Below are 25,495 nucleotides of genomic sequence, written 5' to 3' on the forward strand. Positions count from 1 at the left end.
AAATTCCAACATAAAGTAGTAATATTTCGTACTTTAATAGGTCTACTAGAAGGCTATTTCTGTTTTTCTCACCTATCATAAGTGTTCCTGTATCTCTCTAAACCTATCTTTCCTACCAGTTCAGCAGCCTAGTTGAAGGCAACATAATTCCTGCTTTTCTGTGGGCAGTACACTTTTCGCTGTCATGGATAACTCGACTGCAGGGTTGAAAGCTCCTAATATCCTCATTCAATAGCCACTGCATGAAAAATTATTCACATCCAAGGCTATAAAATAATTTGCCAGTGTGCGGGTGCATCTTGGAGAGGGGAATTTTGATCAAACACTGGTTTGAAGCAGAACAGACTGCCTACTCTAGTGATTTCTCTGTGAACAAAAGTGACATGAATTACCCAATTAGTCAGCCAGAAAAGGGTTATTGCAAACCAGTGTTTTGTTCAGCTTTAGGTTAACCTGTACACTAAAAAAATAAATTAAATTTAAAAAAATTATTTAGATATTTACATGTGTTTATTCAAATTAGTTGCGTCTGCTCTGTAACGTGCTCTGAAAAAGCCCTCTTAGTTCACACATTTACATAGTGTTTAATGAATCATAAATAAGACATTTATGAATCATGTGCAAATGGCCTGTTTACATACACAATGTAAACTATGTAAATTTCCTTTTTTTCTCTGTGTAATGGTAGTAGTCTTTGAACAGAAACCTGATTGAAAGGCATCACTCAGCCCCCTCTGAGATCCTTCTGATAATAATTGTTTTCACCAATATTTTCTGGAGGTGTCTCTTGAAGATCCCCAAACTTGGTTTAAGTCCAAGTATAAATCATAGAATCATTTGGGTTGGGAGGGACCCTGAAGATCATCCAGTTCCAATTCCTCCTCTGGGCTGACTCCAGCAGGTCCCTGTCCCTCCCGTGCTGGGAGCCCAGGGCTGGATGCAGGGCTCCAGGTGGGTCTCAGCAGAGCAGAGCAGAGGGGCAGAATCCCCTCCCTCCCCTGCTGCCCACGGGGCTCTGGACGCAGCCCAGGACACGTTTGGTTCTGTGAGTGCACAGTGCTAACTCAAACTGAGCATACTTTTTCAAAACACAATTACCCACTAGCAGAAAACATCCTGCTTTGGCATGAAATACCACCTACCTGAGCTATCTTAGATATTAACAATTGTATAACTTAGCTTTATATTTCAAAAACAGATTAAATTTCAAAAACTCTGGGCTTATTTCAAATGAACTTTATATTAAAAATCTCATCAAAACTTGTAGATACATGTCTCTGAGTGGGCAAGAATGACAAATCTCCAGTTTACAGGCTGTGACTTCTGGTTTATCCTGATTTTAAAAAGCTTATGTTAAATATTTTTTTCCTGCAACTCATTTAGTATTGTGAGGGCTACTAACTTATGTTATTTTTCATTTGGAATTGGTTCCAATATACTATATTTATCACATTTTTCTTGGATTGCAGTCTGAGCAGTGATGTCATTTCAATTACTGCAAACTGACTGCAAAAACTGATCAGAAGAGGTTGATTTGGAAGATTTTGGTGCCTAGATTTTAAGAGGCAGATAATGATTTTATAAATAACCAAATAATTTTTGTCTGTTGTTTGGTGGTTTGCTTTTTCCAAAATTTGCTGGATTATATTCAAATGCTCATGTGACATCAGAGGCTGTTAAGTTTTTTCGAGCTAGACACCTGAAAAGACTAGCAGCTTCTGGATATGTCACCTTGGTGAAGTCACCGTTTGTGTTGCATGTGATACTGAGCCATCTTGACTTTCACATCCCTCCTGAAATATGGTAAGCATCTCTTTATTTTGTTCCAGAAGATAGAAAACTCTTTGTGGGCATGCTCAATAAGCAGCAGTCGGAAGATGATGTGCGCAGGCTATTCGAGGCGTTTGGCAACATCGAGGAGTGCACGATCCTTCGGGGACCCGATGGCAACAGCAAAGGTAAGGGGTGGCTTGTGCTGAGGTAGACCCTGGTCTTCGTGTATATATCATTTTCTGGTGTGACAGAAGTATCATGCAGCCCCCAGAACAGCACGTCTTGCTGTAGGAGGGGGCACATTTTTACTCTGCTGGTCACTCTCTGCTTGTGCATCAGAGGAAAAAGCTGATCACATTGTAAAACACTTATCTCCAGTGGGCTATGGGTTACCACATGCAAACTGATGCCTCCCCTCTGAACAGGGCCTTTACATTCACTCAAGATATGCTCTCCTGACCCCGTTGAACAGGATGACTCATTCTTTAAAGAAAGCCAATATTGGTACATTATATCTTGGCACTCCAGCTCCATCATCATCCACCAGCCCCAGGTCTTCCTCTTCTTCACCTGGTCTTTGCATGGACTCATACCAGCCAGTGATTGCAGCTGCAAGGGTACAGGTGCCAGTTTAAATATAACACTCATTACACATTTACTGTTTGAAACACACAAATACCTCATTGCAAAACTAGGTGCGTTTCCTCCTTCTGCCCCTTTTTTTTTTTCACATGGGTAGCAAAAAAGATCTGCTACAGCTCAGGCATGAGAGTAAGGCTTCTTTCTTGTACAGGAAGGTCACATTTTTCTTCCATAAGTCTCTTAACAAAGTATCTTCAATCTGAGTAGAAAACCCTCTCCTCCTGGCATCTAATGATAGCATAAACTGTATTGGCATGTGCAACACCAGAGAAGAGGCTAGTCCTGATGACACAGTTCTTATCTCACTGCATATTTTGACAAGTGACAACATCAACCAGCACATTTTTGCAACAGGGAGTCAAAAAAATCCAAATTACAGTGATGCACTGGAGAAAGATATTGTTATTCCATAAAATCACTGGTGGCCAAAAAAATACTTTACACCAGCCTCATAGCTGTTCAACACACATCAGCACAGATCAGCCTTCCTGATATAAATGGCTGAAAATAAGCTGCAGACACCTTTTTTCAGTTTTGGGGTTACTTTATTTCCACAACACTCAAAGACAGGGGATGGCCCACAGGGAAGTAATAGGCTAGGATGTCCTAGAAACACTCCAACCACCATAACAGCAGACAGTTAAACATGCTATTCACTGAACAAATCAGTAAATTGGGGAAAAACAAAAAAACCCCCATGTCTGTCTGCTTCCACCTGTAATGAAATCTAATGACAAAGGAGTTAAACAGAGTAATAATAAAGGCAATAAAGTCTGAGTTCTGTAAGAAACAAATTCCAGATGATATCCAACCCACAGACTTGTCCTCATACTTTCTCTGTCTTTTTTTCCCTTCTAAAACAATTTCATTTTAAGACAGAATCTGAGTGGCAGCTCCATATTGCTAACCAGTTTAATTATTAGTGCTAGCAGGCTGCAGTCTCAGGCTGACGTTTCACTGAGCTGTTCAGGATCAATACTAAGCCTTGACACAGTTAATATTACCAGCTTCCATTTGCTGGTGCTATTTACTGAGAATGTGAAGCTCCTAATTTACACACACACGGTTTCGTGTATGCACACATGCACACAGAGCAGTCAATCCAATGGCAAAACTTAAGGCTAGTGCCCTTATCTTAGAAGATAGTCAGGCAAGCCACAACTCCCACAAACTTATTCCCAGTCTGTAATGTTTTCCATCTGCTAGAAACCAATATGTGACACACATTGCTTGTGAGATACTTATTTTGGGTAAAACCTGTAAGGCTTAAATTCTACGTAAATTGAGATTTAAGCAGATTGTCTAAATTCCAGATAGCAGTCAGATCCCATGCACTTAAATCCTGCCCAGCCCACTAGGTATCCCTGTGGTGAGCCTCTACACCCTTCAGATAGCTCAGTGCAAGCACTGCTCTCAGAAGCTGGATAGCAGATCCCCAGTTTAATCCCATCACAGTCCAGGCATAGCCAAAAAGCTGCCTAAGCCTTTCCTGAAGCCGTGGGTGCTCTCCTGAGCCATGGGCCATGGCCTTCAGGGTCTGCAGAAATACCCCCTGCATGAGTTGCAGTGGTAGGAAGAGTGGCTGGAGCAGGTAACCAAGTGTCAGAAGAGCTGGGACTGAGGAATTTCTCACCCTGAAGGGGAATACAACACCTGTGTTTCCTGGGAGAGGATGGAGTGCTTCTGCACCACTCCAGGTAAAGCTCATCTGGGTCCAGGAAGGAGTGTAGGACTTCTCAGGTGAGGGACCTGACATGCATCCAGAAGGACCCACAGAGTCTTCATTGCTGCTGCTGTCTGTGCAGATATACTTTTTCTCTTTCTAACTTTTTCTCATTCAGAATTCTGCCTCAGTAACTCAAAAAGCAAAAATTTCCAACAGCACCCTCCACAAGAAGAGACTTACCCTCTGCAATTACAATCTTAGGGCCTGAGTCTGCAGTCTCCTCCAAGCTGACAAAACAATCAGGGCAGCCCTTCCAGCCCTAGTCTGGAAGCAAAGGAACAAGAAAATCTTAAGCACATGTATCACCCTGTTCAGCAGACGTTATATCTCTGTGTGTGTCAAAATCCCTTCACACTGCAGAGTTGATCCTGTCAAAAGGACACCGGTCTTCAGAGAAGAGTGACATGACTCACATCCTCAGCTCACCCACTCCTGGAGGCAGGTCTGGTGACAATGGGGAGGAAGATTATGTGCACTTCTGGTGTTGTGTTCAGAAGCCATCTAATTGAATGCACAAACAAAAAGGACAAAATGTTGAGATCTCTGCTATTGCCTTGCCATTTACACCAGTAAAAACTGAGTTTTCACTCATCCTGCTACCTCAAAGCCTACTGGAAGCAGTTAATAGAAAGCATTAGGAGGGATCCCATTAGCATCCTGACCATTAAACAAGATAAATGCCTGCTATTCCCTTTATTCCCACCTTTATCTAGCTCCACTGATCCATCAGGACCGTCAGCACAGGGGTGAATTTCACCTGACAAGAGTGAAGCCTTCAACATGACAGCAACACCACAGCCAAAAATCCTGCTCTAAATGAAATTGGTGACTGGAACTGGAAAGCTTTTGTATATTTGCTAATCACATCTTCTTTTTAGAAGCAGAAAGTACAAAAGAATCTCTGCAAATAATTAAACACCCTAATTCTGGATTATCTCTGATTAATGAATAGGAAGACGCAGTATCTCAGGAGCCTGGGAATGCTGGGCTGGGATTATGTCATAATTGATCCCTATTGTTTCCAGATGAAGTTTATCTATCTCATTTTCTCATGATTGTCTCTTCTCAGCTCCTTAAAAATTAGATCCAACTATTAGCAATAATCATTGGGCCTTTCCTGAAATACAGTCTGAGCACAGTGCTGAGAGGGTGATGCAAAGTGAACAGTGCTAAAGTGAACTGTAAGATATTTTAGATGTGTATATTGTTTTTAGAAAGGGCTATCACTACTTTCTTCAATCTCGCTTCTATCAGCCTGCAGTGATGATTTTAGGGACCTTTGGGGTTCATTCTTCTACTTTGCATGTCTTCTACTTCACGCTGCACTGTAGAGATCCAAAAGGGTGTGAAGACTTTCTAAACATGCTGCAGAGGGGCTGAAGGGGAGTCATCCCACTGTCAGAACTGACATCCCATTGCCCTGCAATCTGCACCTCTTCAGGAAAACTGAGAGGGCTTTGCAAATTGATTAAAAGCTCAAAAGTCATTGATAGTAATACTGCCAAAACTTCTCAGATCTCTCCCAATCTGTTCCAGAAACTGCCTTAGCATATGGAAATTACCCTTCCCATCTATGAGTCAGTTTACTGGTAGCTGGGAGTGTTGGCAATACTTTCCCCCATCCTAGAAGTGTGTGTAACGCTTTGAAGTGTTGATCATTTCTGCACTCCAGCACATATCCATAAATTCACCTTTCTGCCCTAAAACCTTATGTAAGGATTGAGTGTGAGATTCCCCACACAGCAATACAGGCCAGAGAAATACTGCCCACATTTCTCTAATGTCCACAAGAGAACACCTACACAGGCATTGACTTTGCAGCTATGAAAAACTAAGATTCAAGTTTTAATGGTGGCAGGATGGTAATCAACATATGGGTACCTCTTCCACCTCTTCTACTTCACCAGAAGGTGTCTCATGCTTTGCCAGACCTAAGTGGCTTGGAGCCAAGAGGAGCTCTGGGCAGTCTGTCACAGAGCTCTACCAAGCAGTGATATGATAAGGTACCTTGTGGGTTTGGAGTAACTTGCATGCCTTCTGTACATTTGTCCTGTGGTTGCTTGTGTCACGAATGTGCAGCTTTCCAGTAACTTGCAAATGCTCCCATGTTGTTTCTCACAACCACAGAGGGAGGAAAACTCATCATTAGGTCTAATATAAATAAAAGAAACAGCTTTTTCACTCAATAAATTGTAAAACTGTGCAAGATTCTGCCATGGAAAGCTGTGGACATCAAAACATGACTGGATTCAAGATGTACTTGCTAAGTTTGTGTCTGTCAGTATTTATTACAAGCAATGTGGGAATTCTGGAAGCAGCCTTAAGAGGTCCTCAGGCTACTGAAGTCTGGACTCTGGAAAAGGATCAGGACATATTTTTTTGTTATACTTTCTTCACAGCCATATTATTGGTCAGCTCTAAGGACAGGATACTTATCTAGATGGAATTTCATGGTGTCCATGCAAACTTTCTTATGCTCTTCTTTTTCCTCTTCCAGGGTGTGCATTTGTGAAATATTCTTCACATGCAGAGGCCCAAGCTGCCATCAACGCCTTGCATGGCAGCCAGACAATGCCGGTGAGTAGCTCTGTAACTCAGACAAGTGAGAACTGGGCCAGCCCTGGCTGCCCTGTGGCCTGATTGAGGAGGAGAAATTATTTATCTGTGCTCATCTTCCATGAAGGCCCAGGGCCTTGGGTGTGCTTAACTCATCAGAGGAAAGGCTGGGATGGCACTGTCATTCCTCACAGGCACAGAACCCCAGTGGGTGCTGTGTTCTGTCACCAGCAGTTTTGATGGCCTGATAAAAAGACTTAATTCTCACACATGCCAAAAAGTTTGGGTCAGACTCACCATGGGCAAAACATTTCAAGTTTCAGAGAAATGAATCAAGTAGAAACTGATGTGTAAGGGTTTTTTCATTTTCCCTCCTCAGAGAGTCCTTGGCTCTAGGCAAAGGATAAAGAACTTTTTGCCAGCACTTAGCAGAGAGAAGCATGTTCACATCATGGTAGTAGGGGCTAGAGACAAATCACAACAGTGATGGGTGCCTGTCTCTGTTACCACAAAAGTACCAACCTAGGCACAGGTTTGGTCCCCTACATTTGCACTTTGAAAGTGTGTAAGACCAATTACTGAATCTTCCAGGAAATATCTGAAGGATCAGTCCACTTGCACAAATTTCTAGTCATATGCGGTTTCAAGGCTGATTGTTCACTTAAATAGAAATGGGGTTGTATTTCTATGCAAATAGCTGTTAGTACACCACCATGAGAAGAGGAGGATATAAGACATTCCACTGTCAGTAGGAGAAGAAAATCTGGTACAACTTGTTTTGGTTTATTATAATAGTGTATTATATTATATTTATTACTAATTATTCACAGTGTAAATCATGGAAGGCTAAGAAGCATGTTGACAACTTGGAAAGGATACAGGAAAGCTCAATTTAAAATATTTGAGAGTGTAAAATCTCCCTTTCAGTAAGAGACTCTAATGTAAATTAATGAATTTATCCAAATAAGTTTAAAGTGGGGCCGACAGATTTTCTCTAGATCTTTGCAGGGATGAAAAAGGAAAATTCTTTACAAGCAAAAAGGTTTCTAAAACTAGCAAACTATCAAGTTCTCATTTTTTGGAACCCCATCTTAGACAAATCAGTTTAAAAATGGTACATGTTTACCAGTGATGGTACCAAAATAGTCTCCTCAAATATGGGGTCTCCATTTCTTGAAGTACTTAAATACTTTTAAGAGTTGCTTCTGAAAGGGCTCCTCCTGAAAAAACAGATGTTGGGCTTGATGCTGACATACCATACTGATATATTATGGACATCTTTCCTGAAACAGTTTAAAGAGTTACTTTTAGTGACTTTCTTTCAAACTTTGACCAAAAGTGATAGTGTCTATAAGCTGACATCAAGAATTTCAATTCAGTAGGATGTGGTGCCACAAAAAGGTTTAGTAAAAAGTCAGTCCTCATCCCAAAAACCCTGCAAATTCCTGTGACAAAGGCAAGAGGCAGACATGAAAAAACAGACAAACCCAAGGAGAGTTAAAGATTTTCTCTAGATCTAGTATACCCAAAATATCATTATTCCTCCCCAAGCCTTTCCCTTGCTACTTTCATAACACTTTGGATTAGAAAAATATAGTCATCTCACAGCCACCTGGAAACAACTTATGGCTCCATCCTGGTGATATCACCTGAGCTTAGGAGATACAAAACACCTGAGAACTTAGCCACTTCATGGATCAATTTTATGCGACCATTTGTCCTCTTGACTTATCTGAATCAAACACCTGTTATAGAAATAGTCTTTAATAACCAGAGCTAGGCATCTGTACAAGCAATACAATTTCTCCTTTACTAGATGACCATCCCAGACTCAGAATCAAGTTTCCATAGCTTCACAAGATGTCCATGGATTGGCTGAACCTCACAGTACATACTAACAGTTCACAGAAAAAGCAAGGAGGAAATTAATTTCCTCCTGTTCACTATAACGTAAGTCACATGGCATTGCATCTCCCATGAGCTACAAGCAGGCACAACACTGCTATCATATCTTTGTAGACCTGTGAGGACCTGCAGAGTAACCAAGACTCAATGAAGACGTGAAGCACAACAGGTTTTTCCCCATAGTGGCTCAAAATTTTTGAGGTTCTTTGAATGAGATAGGCCAAATCCTGCCAGGATCTCTGTGCCCATTCTTGTTTTCATGGTAGTTTGGGGCCTGCACCATTGCTCAGAACTTACTTGGACGTTCACAGGGAAATGCAGCCACCTCGTGGTGAGATGTCGACGCAGCCCATTGTGCTTGGGAAGGAGGGGGGCATTTCTGCCATCTTCCTTCAGCCCCCTTCCATTCCTCTCGCCACTAGGACTAGCCCCATTTGTCCGGTTGCAATGCCAAGTCAACATTGCTCCTGTGGCTCAGCCAATTTTAGCATCTCCTGGATTGTCCTCATGTTCCACCAGCAGGGTATCCATCATCATTCTTGTCAGGTCTCAAGACATTCGTTCCTGTGGCAGACTCCTGTTTCTCCACAGCTGTCACAATTATTGCTCTACTGTGATTTCCTGTTCACACAACATATGTTGCCTAATAGTTTCAAAAGGCAACTTTCTTTTATGAAAGTTCCATTTTTTTTTAAATTAACTTTACCTTAGACAAGTGCCTGACCATCGTCCGTTACAAACCCAGTTCTCTATGTAAGGTACTTGTTTCTCCTAAGAGTCCACCAAGTCTAAATCTTTTCAATATTTACACAATCAATTTCCTTTAGAAATAAGCTACCAAAAAGCCCCTACTTTTGAGCAGGCACAAAGTTCCTTATATACTTACATGTCAAGAAAGCTTTCTTTTTGTCTTTTTAGATCATATTTTCTATTAGCTCATCAACTTTATAAGACTGTTTTACTGGATCTCTGTATCATCCTTTATAAGAGATCATAATCTTCACGTACTTTTGCTTGTATTTATAATATATTTACAATAATTATATGTCCTGTACTTTTAGCTTTGATTTCTCTGTCCCCTCCTGTCTCTGTTTCCCATCCATATGGGGACATAAACAGGTATCTTCCTATCATTCTCTTCTCTTCTTCATCCAAGCCTTGTCCCTAACAGCCTTTTCCACCAACACAAATTCAGCTGCTATTGCTGTCATGACAGCTTGCAGATCTAATTTCTCTGCTTCAGGACTGACTCCTGTCCAACCCAAAATCTTGGTCAATCTTTCCAGCATCTCCTGGTGGATGTTTAGCTGTCAGAACAATATGTATAAAACAGAGCTCTTGAACTTTTCCACCCAAAACCTGTCTTTTCTATCCTCCACCTTCATTCTCAATCACTGTGGACAATGTTATCATTCTTGTCAGTCAAGACAATGTCAATATTATCATCACTTGTCAGTCATGCTCCTTCCTAGGCATCATCCTCAGCTTGGTTTTCTCCTTCTCCCCATGTCTTCATATCTGGACAACAGCCGAATTGCAGAAGAGTCATTCTGCAGAACACATCTTACTAACCAAAGATGTGGTCTTGTCCATCCACCCAAACAGAACAAACTTCCCAAAACTTCATTTGAACTATTATATAATGGTTTGGATTGAAAGGGACCTTAAAGATCATCTACATGTCATTAGAAGGAGTAGAGACACTTCCAACTGGACAGGTTGGTCAAGGCCTTGTCCAAGCAGGCCTTGGTAACTTCCAGGGATGGAGCACCAACAGCTTCTCTGGGCAGCAGGCTCCACTATCTCACCACCATCACATAACAAATTTCTTCCTAACAGCTGACCTAAGCCTGCCCTCTTTCAGTCTGAAGCTATTCGCCTCTGTCCTGTCACTCCAGACCCTTGTCAAAAACCCCTCTTCAGCTCTCTTGTAGCCCTTTAGGCACAGGAAGGTGCTATGAAGTCTCCCCAGAGCCTTCTCTTCTCCAGCCTGAGCAACACCAACTCTCTCAGCTATCTTCACAGAAGAGGTGCCCCAGTCCTCTGAGCATCTTTGGGGTCTCTTCTGGGCCCAATCCAACAGGTCCATGTCTTTCTTATGTTTGGGCCTCCAGAGCTGGATGCAGCATTGCAGGAGGAGTCTCAATAGAGTGGAATAGAGGGCAGAATCACACATATTTAAGTCACAGCAGCTATTATTGTACCCAGAAGCTAGACAGGGTTAAAAAATCTCACCCACTGTGAAAAATCGGAATTTCTTTGGTTATGAATTCATTCTTGGAAGGGGTAGAACTGTACTGTCTACATTTCCTGCACAGGGGTGAGAAGAAGTGAAGAATGTTATGTGCTTGACTTTAACAATCTGAAAGTTTGTGACCTATTCTACATATTCCGGTATCTCTGCAGAAAGGATAGAGAGACATTTCCTGAGATTTGTGCATTCTTCACTTTTTCTGTGCTAGGATATATTCTGGGCAATATCACCTTCTGGACATGCCTCTCCCATTGTAATGGATAACTCGATAATAGACTTAGAGTGAATACATGAGGTGGGACTCATCTAACCTAATTTGAGACATCCAGAAGTTAAGAAACTCATGTCTGAAGTTGTCATCTGAGTTTGTCATCTAAGTTTTTCTTATAATCAATAGAGGGAAATAGATACCTCTGGAGAAATTTTATTTTAGGGAAATAGATTTTGAAACCTGTCAAACTAATAGGCAAGCCCAAATAGAAGTGTGCTTTTTAGCTAATTTTAGGCATCAATTTGCTATGGTACTCCAGCTGCAAAATAGTGGTTCTTCATTCAAAGGGCAACTTAGAATGAAAAAAGGACCAGAGTAAAAAAAAGAGACCAGTGCTTAAAAACTAAAGCTAAAGCCAGTGCAGCTTAAAGTGAACACTTCACATGCAATGCAGGGAGACCTGATATCTGTCTTGGATGTTTGTTGCCCAGATAAAGCAATTTGGGATTCAGAAACCAGAGTCCCCTGACTCCTGTTCCATTAGCTGTGCTGTGAACTTGCTTAACACACTAATTGTCAGCACCGTATTCATTCCATATCTTTCTGTAATTAATGATGCTAAAGGACATCAAGGCCTCCAGCTTCTGTAAGATGGCTTCTCCTGCCACACTGGCCAAATACTCTCTTTGTTTTACTGCGGAAGCCTGCAGCAGCTTGGTCAAAGCACTACATTTCCTCTGCATCCAAACAATAGCATTGCAAGTCTGTCTACGGCTGACTGAACATTTTCCATGAAAATTACTTTTCAGATGGAATCCTTGGATTTGTGAAAAGGGAAAATGTGAGACTTGGATATACGCACTGAACAGACGTCTGCCTTTCAGAGGAAGAGTCAATTTAGTTGAACTTAGAGAAAACAGTAGTATTGCAATGCACAACTTTGTTAACCTGGGGGCTTTCATTTAAATGTTTTCCCATGCAGCTCTTATCAACACAAATGACAAAACTAAATTCAAATCTATGTCCAGGAACCACCAATATCAAATTATGCAATTATTGCTCAGTGTTGTTAGATGGCATATAGATTAGATATCTAATTGTTGTACTTTACACTTTTTATTAAGCAAGAAAATATGAATGGCGTAACACCTTGAATGAGGTTGATTTTGAGCATCTGTCCATCATGTTCTTTGGAAGTCCACCCATAGTACAAAAACTCCCAACCAAACATGGGTAGCAGTCAAGTGAAAAAATTGTCTTCTTTCCTCAGACAACGTACTGTTCATTCCTTCATACCATAAGAGATTTTTTTCCCATTTTTTAAGCTAAAGGAATTTGTTACCTCTTTGATTTACCAGGTAAGAGAGAGTCTGAGCATATCAAAAACTGCCCCAAGAATCATAGAATCACAGAATGATTTGGGTGGGAAAGGACCCTGAAGATCATCTAGTTTCTACACCCTGGTATAGGCAGGGATGACGGGCGCTAAACAAGTGTCTTTGTCCTGTGCAGTGGCTTCTTTCAAGCTAATGGCAAATGGGGCACTGGTTCTCATCTTCCTGGCTTTGGATGCTCACTCACCCCACCAAGGAAACCACCCCCAGCTCACAATAATGAGTGCCTCTGTTATTGCTGTGCATTCCTATGGTGCAGCTATGACTTTGCAGAGCTCTGTGAGGCTGCCTTCAGACACAGGCCCACTGTGGAAACCAGCTGAACAGCTGTGCTCACCCCCCACTAACACAGCAGAGGAATATTTAGGTAGATTCGGGGTGGAGGGGAAAGTGCAGCTATGCAGAAGGAGCTCTGAGCAGGTGGAGGAAAGGAGGAAAATGGGCCTTTGTGGTCATGATGAAGCTGCAGCCCAGGTGCTGCATTCACAAGTGGTGGGGAACCAGATTTTGCAGGAGCAGGCTGCACCAAAGCACTGAGTCAGCAAGAACTCCCTGCAACGAGCAGCCTGGTGGCTACGGTGAGTGGGGGACCTCAATGCCATAGATCAGGTGAGGTATTTTTAACAATTATTTTGATATAAACAGCTCTGAACTTGAGGAGCTCCATGTAAATGGGAAGCAGTGGGGCTTGTAATTAGATTTGTGTACACTTTCATAAATTGCTGGAAAACATCAAAGCCGTGATAGAAGGCTGTGGTGCACTTTATTTTTTTCTTCTGTTCTTCTGTTAATTTAATAGTTGATGTGTGGATAGGAAGCGTTGGCTTCTCAGAGTACTATTTACAGACCCACTGACAGCTGCACTGTGAAAATTAACAGGAACAGGGCAGCCTCTGTCACAGCTCTTCCCGTGAGGGACTTGCTTCAAATAAGATAATTTCTTTCATAGGAGAAACTTTCCTCATCGCTCCTCCCTTCTTCGCTAATGCGCACTCACATCCAGCTGCACACACCCCTTCTCCCCTCTGGGTCATGGCAGCCTTTAGTGCTCAGAAGCTTTTATCATTTCCACAAAGTTGGGGTAGTTTGGCTGCTGTTTAAAAGCTGTAGTGCATTCTATTTCCAGCAAGACATAGTCTTCGGGAGGCCATCCAAATCTGTGAGCCGGGTGCATGGCGCCACAGCTTCATGTTCGCAGGTTTCTCATTAACTAGAACATTCTTTTCATCCTCCCAGAAATTCTAGTAGACATCCCCTCAGACTAATACTGTTGGAAATGTGGTTACTGTTGTTCCTAGAGAAAATTGCTGTGTGCTAAACACCATAAAAACCTCTGATAGGACAGTTCCTACACTCAGCAGTTTGCTAACTAAAGGCCAGGGTTAACCTGGCTGGATGAATTACTTCAAAGTGTCAGTCAAAGTATAAAACCTCAAGGTCATCTACACTTTTGTTAGAGTTGATGGAGAGGGTCTAGGACCTGAGAGAAACTGTCTTGAGTATCTGAGGGTTTAGAAGATGCCTGCAATTAGATTATCTGAATGTTTCCTTAGTAGACAAGACGCAAGAGAGAAGCAAAAGAAACAATAATACAATGTATAGGAGTGAACAAGTCTATTACGTAATTAATCTATATGTTTAACCTGTTATTAGCCAAGTGACAGTAGTTCTTGTTCCTGGTTCCAGTAGAGAAGTAATAACCAGTGAACACCTGAGAATCCAAATTTTAATATTTATTGATATCTGAGAAACTTAGAATTCAGAATATCAAAGTTGAAGCCTTCAGTTCACCCCCTCACTTACTGAAAATGTCTTAAAAACTTCCCAGTAACATAAACAGAACCATAGAGAAACCCATAGTATAAACAGATAACAATTGAACAGACCATGATTCAGAATATTAATTAATCAACAAAATTTAATTTCATTGAGATTCTAGCATGGGCTCAAGTTCTCAATTAATAAAAGTTATATTTTGAGAGTCAGTAGAGGCAGAGTCACTGAGCCCCTCAGGCTGTCAGGGTAAACAGAATCACAGTATCACAGAGTCATCAAAGTTGGAAGAGTGGAAGAGATCTTTAAGTCTGACTATCAATCCAGCACCACCTTTCTAACTTCTACACCACATCACCCAGATCCAGATGCCTCTTTAACACCTCCAGGGATGGTGACTCCACCAGGGCATCAAATTACAAAGCCTGACAACCCTAACAGTGATTTTTTTCTAATATCTAGTCAGGATGTCTCCTGTCTCAGTTTAAGACCATTTCCTCTGACCTTCCACTGCAGCCATAGTAGGAAAGAACAGTCCCCACCTTGTAACCGCCTTTCAGGTAGTCATGGAAAGCCATCAATTCTCCCCTTGAGCCTCCTCTTCTTGAAACTAAAATAAGAAATGGAAAATCCATTAGACTTTTATTTTACATGGTCACAGAAACATAAAGAGGAGATTCTCAGAGGTAATCCAGGCTGCAAGTTGATGAAACTCCAGCATCCACGTGTCCTTCATGACTCATACTTGAGTTTGGCTGAGAGTTAGTTGCCCAAAATCACAAAGCCTAGGGCAGAGTGAGGTACCATTGCTGCCAGTCCACCTGTCCAAATTAATGCAGAAGGCTGAGGCCTGGTTTTACATTATTGATGTTAGAGAAGCTGATGGAGATGTTGACTCTGACCCTATTTTTCTCTTTTCTGCTGATCTTGAATTCTCTAAAGAACACACGTTCTTCACAATGTCTTTGTGCAATACAGAGGCTGTCTTGTTTAAATCAGGGAAAAGCACAGCACATCCATTCCTTGTATTAAAAAATACCAATACCTTAGGAACCCATTAATAAGTCACCAGCAGCAGGCCTAACCCTCTTTCCAGTAATGAATGATTTTTTGAATATGCTACTTAAACATCATTTATAAAGGTGTGTGTTGTCCTTTAGGATGAAAAGAGCAGTGGACATGTAGTTTGTTAGTTTGCAGACATTTCTACCACCAAAGTCCAGTGACTCTTGATAGGTCATCTTGGCTTTCATTGGTCAGTGAGCTCCGGATGGAGAGGGGAAAAAGGCTCACAGACCCCATCCCACCACATCCATCAAGATTGCTGATTCTACAAGCTTTGGGACAGCAAGTTCCCAGTGTTGCCATAATTTCCCTTAATTCTTCCTATAAAAAGTAAAAATGTAAGACTGTGTTCCCTGCCTCTCCCATAGTTTCATAAATTAACAAATTAATAATGTTTCTGGGTCCCTGAGCAGAGATCCAGTCAACCTGGCTGCCTGACACAGGGTGTGAATCATGCTGCTACCAAAGCTTGCCTTCTCTGGTTACATCTCCAAAACCCCACAGTCATCCAGCAGGACACTGAAGTGACCTGTGGGACATGAGAGAGATTACTGGACATCTTCCCTGGGCTTCTGTACTCCCTCTGACCCACAGCATTCACCACCTTCAAATGGGATACAAGCGATAACTGCTTATGAGCCACATTACCTCCTTCTGGCAAAAAAAAATATTTGATTGGCACCCACCCATCCCTTCACAGGTCCAAGGAGAGCTGGGCATTAAATCAGCAGCTGTGGAGGTGGCCACAGGGAAGCAGGAAAAGGATCATGCCATGCCTGAGAATTGCCCAGGTCTTGGTGACAACAGCAGCCCTGCAGTTCTTGCTCCACTCAACTCTTGTCTAATCTGTGTGAGATTAGCACTTGAGGGGATAGAATAATTCACAAGCAATGACCTTCCTGGGATATCAGTCATTGATAAGCCTTCAGCCTGGGAGACATTAAACAGTCCCTGCCTGCAAGGGAGTTCCCGACTCCTGGAGGTAGCTCCACTGGGTATCACCACCTCCCTCTAATAAGGATTAAAGATGTCAGCATTATCTTTATCTCTTCTGCTTGCTTTGGGAGCATTTCTTTCTTCTTCCTTTTCTCTTCCTGTATCTTTTGATCTAAGCCTCATTTATATCAATGGGAACTTCCTACATAGTAAAGTAGGCTCTTTATTAGCATTAAATTACTCTGGATGCTTCTCATTTTTTCCCTTTAATTCACTCCTTCCCAGCCTTGCTCAGGTGTGTGCTCAGTACTGATAATACACATTTTTGTGAGGAAAACAGAAAGATCTTAGTAAATGGCAGAATGCTATCCCTGTGCAAAACATAGCATTAGTGATGCAGTAGCTATTATCCAAATGGGTTTTGCAAAGTTCAAAATTCATTTTTAGAGGATAAAGATGTCCTCAAAGAATTAAAAAAAAAAAAAAAAAAAAAAGAATCAAAACAATGACTATCAAATAAGACTGTCAGGTGAAGCTCGCACAAATTCATGAATGTGAAGCATCCTACCAGACAACAATGTCTTTGCCTCAGATGTCCACTGGATAGTGAAATCACACACAGAAGAGCATGCTTGGCTTCCCATTCCAAAGGTCTGTCTAGTTGGTGCTCACAGGAATAGTGGTTGTGAAGGTGCTATGTTTCAATCTTAGTGGAGTGGAATGCAGCAAGGGCAGATCCTTCAACGTAAACCAACTTCTTATTGCACCAAAACCCAGGAGAGCTTCACTGAATTTACACCATTTCATAGCTTCAGTTGACCATCTGTTTCTCTGTATGAAAGCATGGGTGACACCACCCTGAAAGAAGAATATTTTCTCAATTAACTGTAGAATATAAAAGTTTGGCTTAGAAGCAACCTCTAAAGCCTATCTGGTCCAGCCCATGGCTGGACAGTGCTCAGAGATCTTCAGTTTAAACATGATGCAAGACTAAAATCTTTTACTATCTCAGCTGAGCAACATGGTTTACACTACAATGACCTGGAGTCTTGTAGCGTGACAGGGAAATGGGAAGCACCATCATGTGCAGGCTGCTGGGAATGCAGTGAAATGTTCTTTTTTGTCATATGAACAGCTGAAATTTATCTACCCAGCTTGCCAGCCCTTCCTTGACATCTCTTTTTTTTTCCCCAAGTCATCATAGGCTGTTCATGTCCTCATCCTGAGGTGCCAAAGAGGTGTGGAGTTCTTGTGAACAGAGTCCTGAAGCATCAGGATCTCCATATCTGGTTGAGATTCTGCTTTGCTTTGACAATAGTCAATTCACATTATGACCCCGGAATAATTCCACTTCTCTTATTTTCATCCTTGCTTGTTTAACTGAATGGAAAGATCATTCATATGTCTCTATACTGCAGCTACCAAATATGTTTTTAATAGCAATAATACTTTATAAAAATACTAAGCTCATTTTTTGTATAAGAACATTTCATGGGGAAATATATTTTTAGTTAATATGGAACTAATCATATTCTTAATTTTATGTTTTTCGTCAAATAGAAAAAAAATTATTTATTGCTTTCACAGTCCTAAATATCAGGAAAGAATCTCTAGTCTGTTGGTGTAACAATACCTCCCACTTCATAATGCATTAAGGGAGGTGAATTATTTTGTGAGGACTTTTATCATTCATAGACTGAGCTGAAGAATGTTTGAAAAAAAAGTGCTTGAAGAACTTTTTTGAATTTAGGTTTTTCAGATATCTGGCTTTGATTCGATAGGCATACTAACACCTGGGTCATATATTGAGTTCTTCGTAATTAGAACTGGGTACAGTGACACCAGGACTCAGTGATTCTGTTGCCCTGTGGAAAGCAATAACTTTAGCTCTGAGAGACACCTGGTAAGTAGTGCACGGGCAAATAAAACCTAAATCAAGCTTCCACTCCTAATAAATTAACAGTTCCAGAGACCTGTGAAGGGAAGTACCTGCAGCTACTCTCTCTGCTTAGACATTGCATGAAGAATCTTCTCTACTGTGGGAGCAGCATTATCAAAAGGTCCACCACTACCGTCCTGGATGAATGCTTCCTTTTCCCTCTCTATCTCTGTCACTCTCAAGAGTGTCTAAACCAGCTCTCAGGACTGTAATGTGGAAATAGCTCCTAGTGACTGCTGTCCTACTCATCTTCCAGATGAGACATGAAATTGAAGCCCTGAGTGTAGAAAAATAACATATTTCACAAGATGGGAGGGATGTTATTCCTGGTCTTTTGGTCACCTTCCAGCCTGGGTAATTACATTTCTGCCTAGCAGAAATTCCCCCTGCTCTACAGTTTAATTGGACAGTAACTTCTTTTTAGCTTGCCTAAAATCCCAGGCTGGGGTCAAACCCCACTGTCTTAATTCAGCAGCCCTCTTTTCAATAGAGCTGCATAGGCATTTCCAAAAAAAAAAACTCAGATTGGTTTTCAAACTTAGGGAACATCATGCCAAATGGCCTGAGATAACATAGCCCAAAGCAAATAAATCCTCCTTTGGCTTTTGGGCCTTAACATCAAGGATCTTTGCATGGAAATATTACCCTGATTGCCTTTCTGAAGGTCATCATCTTCCCAGGTCTGCTTTGTAGTCACAAAGGGAGTGCTAAGGCAAAATTTCCACCACAAGCAAACCCATATCTGTGGTGACACTTAGGAATACAGTCATTGCCCAAATGATGAGCATCCAGCAGCGCCTATTTAAGTATTTTTGTGTTCATGGCTGACATTTTGGAAGATATTTTATAGGATCTGCACATTCAGATCACTTATACTCAAGAGCTTTAGACACTGGAACTTTATTATAACAATTTTTGGTTTTAAATATTTTTGTCCTAGAACTTTTATCTGGCTTCATTTGAGCTAACAAAGATGAAAAGGTCCACTTACACAAGACACCCTTGTGTTAAAGTACTGAACAGTATGTTTGCCTCCAGCAGGAGAGCCACTAAGCTTAAAGTGAAACAAAATTTAATTTAATGACTTTGGCAAATTAGGCCCAGATTCATCAGTTTTGAAGGAAAAAGGTGTCTAACCATCTGTGGAGATTAGCAACCTACTGAATCAGAGCAGATTTATAGGGCAGGCAGGAAAAGGAAATTCAGGCATATATTCTGCAAGGCCAGACCTTCACAGAACATTTCCTAAGAATGTTGTTCTAGGGAGAAGCAAAAAAAAAACTGAGCTAGTAGACAGGGATGGGAAGAAGAACAGCCCCCCTGTAATCCAAGCAGAAGCAGAAAGAGACCTGCTGAGTCACTTAGGTGCTCACAAGTCTATGGGATCATGTGGGATCCATCCTAAAGTATCAGGGAGCTGGTGGAAGAGCTCACCAAGAAGGTCTCCGTCATTTATCATTAGTCCTGGCTCACTGGGGTGATCCCAGATGGCTGGAGGTGCCACTGTGACATGAATCTATCAGAAAGGCTGGAAGAAGGGTCTAGAAAAATACAGACCTCTCAGTCTGAGCTTGGTCCCCAGTAAGGTTATGGGACAGATCATCTTAAATGCCATCACACAGCACCTATAAGATAGTTGAGGGGTGAGACTCAGCCAGCATAGGTTTAGGAGGGACAGGTTCTGCCTGACCAAGCTGATCTCCTTTGATCAGATCAAGGCTGTGGATGTGTCTGCCTGAACTTCAGCAAAGCCTTTGACACCATCTCCCACAGCATCCTCCAGGAAAAGCTGACAGCTCACAGCCCGGACACTCTTTTCTGGGTTAAGAACTTGCTGGATGGCCAAACCCAGAGAGTTGTGGTGAACAGTGTTGTGTCGAGTTGGCAGCCAGTCACTAGTGATGTCCTCCAGGGATCAGTGTTGGGCCCAGTCCTGTTTTATTGATGTTCTGGATGAGGGAGTAGAGTCCACCATCAGCAAATTTGCAGGTGACACGAAGTTGTGGAGGAGTGTGGAAGGGTAGGAGCGCTGTGCAGAGGGGCCTCAACAGGCTGAATGGATGGGCTGACTCCAACAATGGATGGGTTCTGCACTTTGGCCACAGCAACCCTCTGCAGTGCGACAGGCTGGGGACAGAGTGGCTGGACAGTGGCCAGGCAGAACGGGATGTAGGGGTGCTGGTTGGGAACATGAGCCAGCAGTGTGCGCAGGTGGCCAAGAAAGCCAAAGGTGCCTGGCCTGTATCAGGAATAGTGTGGCCAGCAGGAGCAGGGAAGTCATTCTTCTCCCGTACTTGGCACTGATGAGGCTCCGCTGTAAATACTGTGTCCAGTTCTGAGACCCCAATTTGGGAAGGATGTTGAGATGCTGGAGTGTGTCCAGAAAGGGGCAATGAAGCTAGTGAAGGGTAGCATAAGTCCATGAGGAATGTCTGAGGAATCTGAGGTTGTTTAACTTAGAGGAGAGGAGGCTCAGGGAGACCCTCTACATTGCTCTCTACAACTCCCTGAAAGGAGGCTGTAGCCAAGTGAGGGTAATTTTCTTCTCCCAGCAATAGGACAAGAGGAAACAGTCTTAAGTTCCTTCAGGTGACATTTAGGTTGAACATTAGGAAGAATTTCTTCACAGAAAGGGTGATGGGGTATTGGAATGAAGTGCCCAGGGAGGTGGTAGAGTCACAGTTCCTGGAGGTGTTTTAGGAAAGACTGGATGTGGCACTCAGTGCCATGGTCTGGTTGACACAGTTGTGTCTGGTCACAGGTTGGACTCAATTATCTCAAAGGTCTTTTCCATCCTAGTTGATTCTGTGATTTTTCCCTGCTGCCAGGCAGTAATGTTTGGCCTCCTGAAATGCTTTTACTTAATCTATGTATACACTCCATTTAGAAGACCATATCTAATGGGAAAAAGTTCCAACAACCAGGCAATAGATTTGTTTTCCTTTGCCTTTAAATGAAATATCAATGGATGGATATTTTATTTTTAGCTGAATATGAAATTTCACAAGCGACCTGTCAAGCTCCTGTTTTCAAGAATGACTTTATTTCACACATCAAGACAGCCTGGGAAATTAGTTTTTCTCACAGAGGACTCTTATTAGGGATTACAAAGTGAGTGTGGCACAGAGTGATTTTTCCTCCATCTTTTCCCTCGCCCCACCAACTTAGAGAGTGCCTAACTCTGCTGACTAAGGGGAGAAATTCGTTACTATGCGTGGGAGGGGGATGGGAAGAAAGATAGTCATATTAAGTAGACTTGCCGGCCCAAGAGAGAATAGGAGAAGCATAATAATACTTAGCCCGTATCATTCTTTTCATCAGTATATATCAAAGCACTTGAAAAAGGAGGTTGATTTGAAGGAAAAAGAGATAAATTCCAATTGCAAGCAGCCTATTGCAGAGGCACCAACAGGAAGGCTCACTTTCATGATAGTATCTTCTGACTGTGGGTCTGCAGGGTAGAGAAATGAACAGGTCCTTTCCTCTGAAAAATGCAGAAGTACATTTCAAACGTTATTGACTTACCCAGTGTAACTCTCATGGGGTTTGGCAAAATATGAGGTCCAGTCCAAGAATCAGAGAGAGCAAGGAGATTATGTACTACTAGTAAATGACAGAGCAGACAGGACCTATTTGCCAGCAGACAATGGCTGATTCACACCATTGTTTAACTCCTCACAGAAGCAATAAATAGTCCAGATGAAGGGCTGAGGCATTTTTACCCTATGGAAAACCTGGCCCATTCTGGGGCATTTCTATTGTTATCCAGTAGATTAGTAGAAGTTACTGGAGTATAAAGCAGTCTTGTTCTGCTGTATATGAACAGCAATATTTGGCTCCACTGTTAAAAGTCCTGCATTGGATGATCTGATACAGTTTACTGCCTGATTTCCTTTGGGTCACATGAAAGAGCTGCACATGAGGAATCATACACTGAAACCATCAATCCCAGGGTCAGTCTTCATATTCAAGAGCAATGCTGCGTCCCTACTGGCGACACATCCTTAACTGCTTACCTGCACATCCCATTGCAGAGAACTCTTAGAAAAACCTCTTCTTTTTCTCTTCTTTCTTTGTAGTAGTGTGTAGATCTAGCTTGAATCTATTTGCCAGTGGCTTTTCTGCCCTGTGTATATGATAGCAATATTCAAAGAGACCCGAAGTCCTGCTGCAACAGGCAACCCAGGAAAACATCTCTTGGGAGGCAAGATGAGATCCCATTGGATTTGCTGTGCAGTCACTATGACTCACATCAGAAGGGAAGAACAGGGGCAAGCATTTCATGTGGAAGTTACCTATGTTTTCATGATGTCATCTACAATAATGGCTTGGTTTCCAACAGTGTTGAGGCATCAGCAAATGCCTGAGGCAGTTCTCTGGCCCTAAGATTTCCAGGGCAAATAGAGAGCAAGAGAAGAGGAGAAGGAAGAAGACACCAATTTATTTACACTTCTCTGTGATGCTAACAGGAGCAGGTCACATCTTCAAAACCCCTTCTTCAGAGATGAATGCACTCTCATCTCACTCAGTTTCAAAATCCTCCATCCTGCATTGTGCCTATCGTGATTCAGGCTCCGTTCTGCAAATCACAACGGCAGCTCTGAACAGCCCAATCTGCTGTGGACCAGTGCTTCCCTCCAGTACAGCTGCAAATAGGTTTAAATCATTAGATGCAAGTTACCAAACAGTCTCTTGGATCAGGGTTAATTAAATGAGTGTTGAAATCTAATTAAGAACTGGTCCAGGTGATAATTAGCAGGAAATGTATGCATTAAAATATTCATTTGTCGGTGAACTGCAATTAAGAGTGTGATTTGGGGAAGGATCAATATCTGCATCATGTGATCTAAAGAAAAATTAAAAGTCACCCAGCCCTCAACAGAAATGCAGAGGAATTTTGGCTACAGCTTTTGTTTTTTCTCTCTTCTCCTCCACTTCCCCTGCTGTTTTGGTTCTATAATAACTACTGAAGATTGCTCTCCATTTTTGAATGGAGCATTCATCTCTGCATCCCTTTGTTTTCCTGAAGCACTTCTTTCAAAACCTTGCTCTTCATCACATTTTGTGAGTGGGTTAAAGATTTATTAGAGAGAGACTAACAGGTCAAAAAGAAAGATTCTTTGCCAATGAAAATCACTTTCTCCCGGTACAGATTGCTAATCCAGGGGAACATTGCTTATTGTGTGGTGTTAGATTGTTGGGGTCTTTTTTTAGCACGTTAATTCCTCAAGTCTTTATTCAAAACTGAGGATCTGAAGTGGCTATTGAATATGCATAGCTTAGACTTATGTCTGTAGCTGTGTTTTACTACACTCTTCCCATTTTGTAGCATAGCAATTCTGCTTTCACTGAGGCTATTTTTTTTTTTTTTACAGGTACATAGGGGTGTATGTAAACCAGTTAGTAATATTTTTCTTGTGCAATCCCAGAAAATTCCTCCTCTGCTAGGAAAACAAGGATCCTGCAACAGTTCAGCTCATTGGGCATGGAGCTAGTCTTGCTCTGCTGTCACAGCCAGAAACTGAGCTAGTCTTTTCCCCACTGACTGTACTTCTACCAGGGAATACCAATTGTTAAAATACAAGCTATGGGAGCACAATTATTTCAGCTGCATTCTGTCAGTGTCCTGACAGCTCACCTGCCCATCTACCCAGGCTGGGTGGCAGCCCAGCTCCCAAGGCAACTGTCCACTGCTCTGTGGCTGCAGCCAGATTGTCCCTCCCCTACACCTCCTCTTTCCCTGGGGAGGCTGCCTGTGGGGAAGCAACCAACCCATTAAATTAGGACTTCCTTGGAGAAAGACCAAAAAATACCTTCCTAGGTAGATCTATTTCTTCTCATCTCTGCCCCCTATTAGAAATTTAAGGATTGCAGCTATTGACCCTTCATCTGGTTTTGGGAAGGAGAGGGATTCCTTGCATTCCCAAAAGCACTACATTTTTCACAGATTTCTTCAGGCAGCTCTGATGATCATCCATACTTCTGTGCTGGTGTTGACTGCAGACATAATCCTAATATTGTAAATCTTTCCTGGAAATGTGTGGGCTCTTTCATGGTAGCCTCTATTTCCTACTGTTTGTGGAGTGGGAGCTCAGGTCCATCCAGTACTATTTTTACTCTAGTATTGCTGAAGAGATGCTATTTCATGATGACACATACCCCCTCCCCAGCATACTGACTCCTGTCTCCAAGGCTGGGTAGAGATTTCTCACTGGAGTTGGGGGTTACAAGACATTGTGAAAGGGAGATCCACTTCAGGGGTCTTCAATGCAGAGACCTCACACATTCCACCAAAACAAATCAGTCTACAAATACTACCACACTCATGCAGCAAAGCCGCCTACATTTTGCTGCACTGTGTCCAGATCTTTGTCCTCTGATTCAGCATTCTGGGCCTGAAGGGTGAAAGAATAAGGCAACAACTTTTGCCAAGAAAATGTAAATGACATCCTAGAAGTTTGAATTTTGGAGGAAACTAGGAGCCAGGCTGCTGGTACTCACCCTCCAGGGTCCTTTACTTCCTGATGCTCTTGCAAAAGTCAAAATTCACAGCCTGATAGGTTGCACGGAAAACATCAGCACCTGGATCCCATTCTACTAAATCTGTGTTAGATGTATGGATTGATGAGCTGGTGTGCATCAGGCTTATTCCTTGTGTGTCTCCTTTTGTTTCCTGTGCTGCAGGGAGCCTCTTCAAGCCTGGTGGTGAAGTTTGCAGACACAGACAAGGAGCGCACGATGAGGCGCATGCAGCAAATGGCAGGACAAATGGGCATGTTCAACCCCATGGCCATCCAGTTTGGAGCTTATGGCGCCTATGCACAGGCAGTAAGTATAGAGAGCAGCTCTCTGCATGCTCATGGGAGGGGAAGTATCACCTAGAAATGCACAAAAACTCATGGGATTGGCCAAAAAACCTGAGCAGAAAAGGAAGTGGTGGCTTATCTGTTGAACTGGTTACATGATGGGAGTAAAAATTAGCCACGCCATCCAGGGTAGACTCTGGGAATCTCCCAGGTATCTCCAAGACAGTTCTAGCAGTAACTTTTGGTCATGTGTGGACCCATACAAAACACTTACTATGGGTGCTAAGCCACTATTGTCAAATGAAAGCACAGCTACACTTTGAGGATTTGGATAAAATAAGCCTGCTGAGTTTATCCCAGTTCTCTGCCTCACATCACCAGTACCCAGCAGCACCTTGCATCGTTGTGGGTACCTTTGGAGTGACCACAGGAGAAAACAGCAACTGATGAGAGAAATGCTTTTAGATAGATAATAATAAATTATACACACAGACATATGCCCACACACAGTCCTG

The 25,495-nt window shown here is 42.2% G+C and overlaps 1 protein-coding gene across 23 annotated transcripts in view; it reads left to right on the plus strand.

Annotated features, from left to right (window-relative positions):
- The window catches only part of CELF4 (CUGBP Elav-like family member 4), a 701,136-nt gene that overhangs the window by 594,493 nt on the left and 81,148 nt on the right, over positions 1-25,495 (plus strand). For 15 of the 23 annotated variants that reach the window (XR_001123527.5, XM_032744285.3, XM_030258267.4 and 12 more), the window contains 3 exons: positions 1,830-1,958; positions 6,639-6,718; positions 24,859-25,002. Coding sequence is in view for 21 of the 23 variants with exons in the window: in XM_032744285.3 (XP_032600176.1) it covers positions 1,830-1,958; positions 6,639-6,718; positions 24,859-25,002 (353 nt within the window). In the remaining 2 variants the exon portion in view is untranslated. The remainder of the gene's footprint in view (positions 1-1,829; positions 1,959-6,638; positions 6,719-24,858; positions 25,003-25,495) is intronic. The other 8 variants (XR_005978079.2, XM_030258269.4, XM_030258271.4 and 5 more) reach the window with 1 other exon arrangement.

Source organism: Taeniopygia guttata, chromosome Z (genome assembly GCF_048771995.1).
Source record: "Taeniopygia guttata chromosome Z, bTaeGut7.mat, whole genome shotgun sequence".
Taxonomy (NCBI): Eukaryota; Metazoa; Chordata; class Aves; order Passeriformes; family Estrildidae; genus Taeniopygia; species Taeniopygia guttata.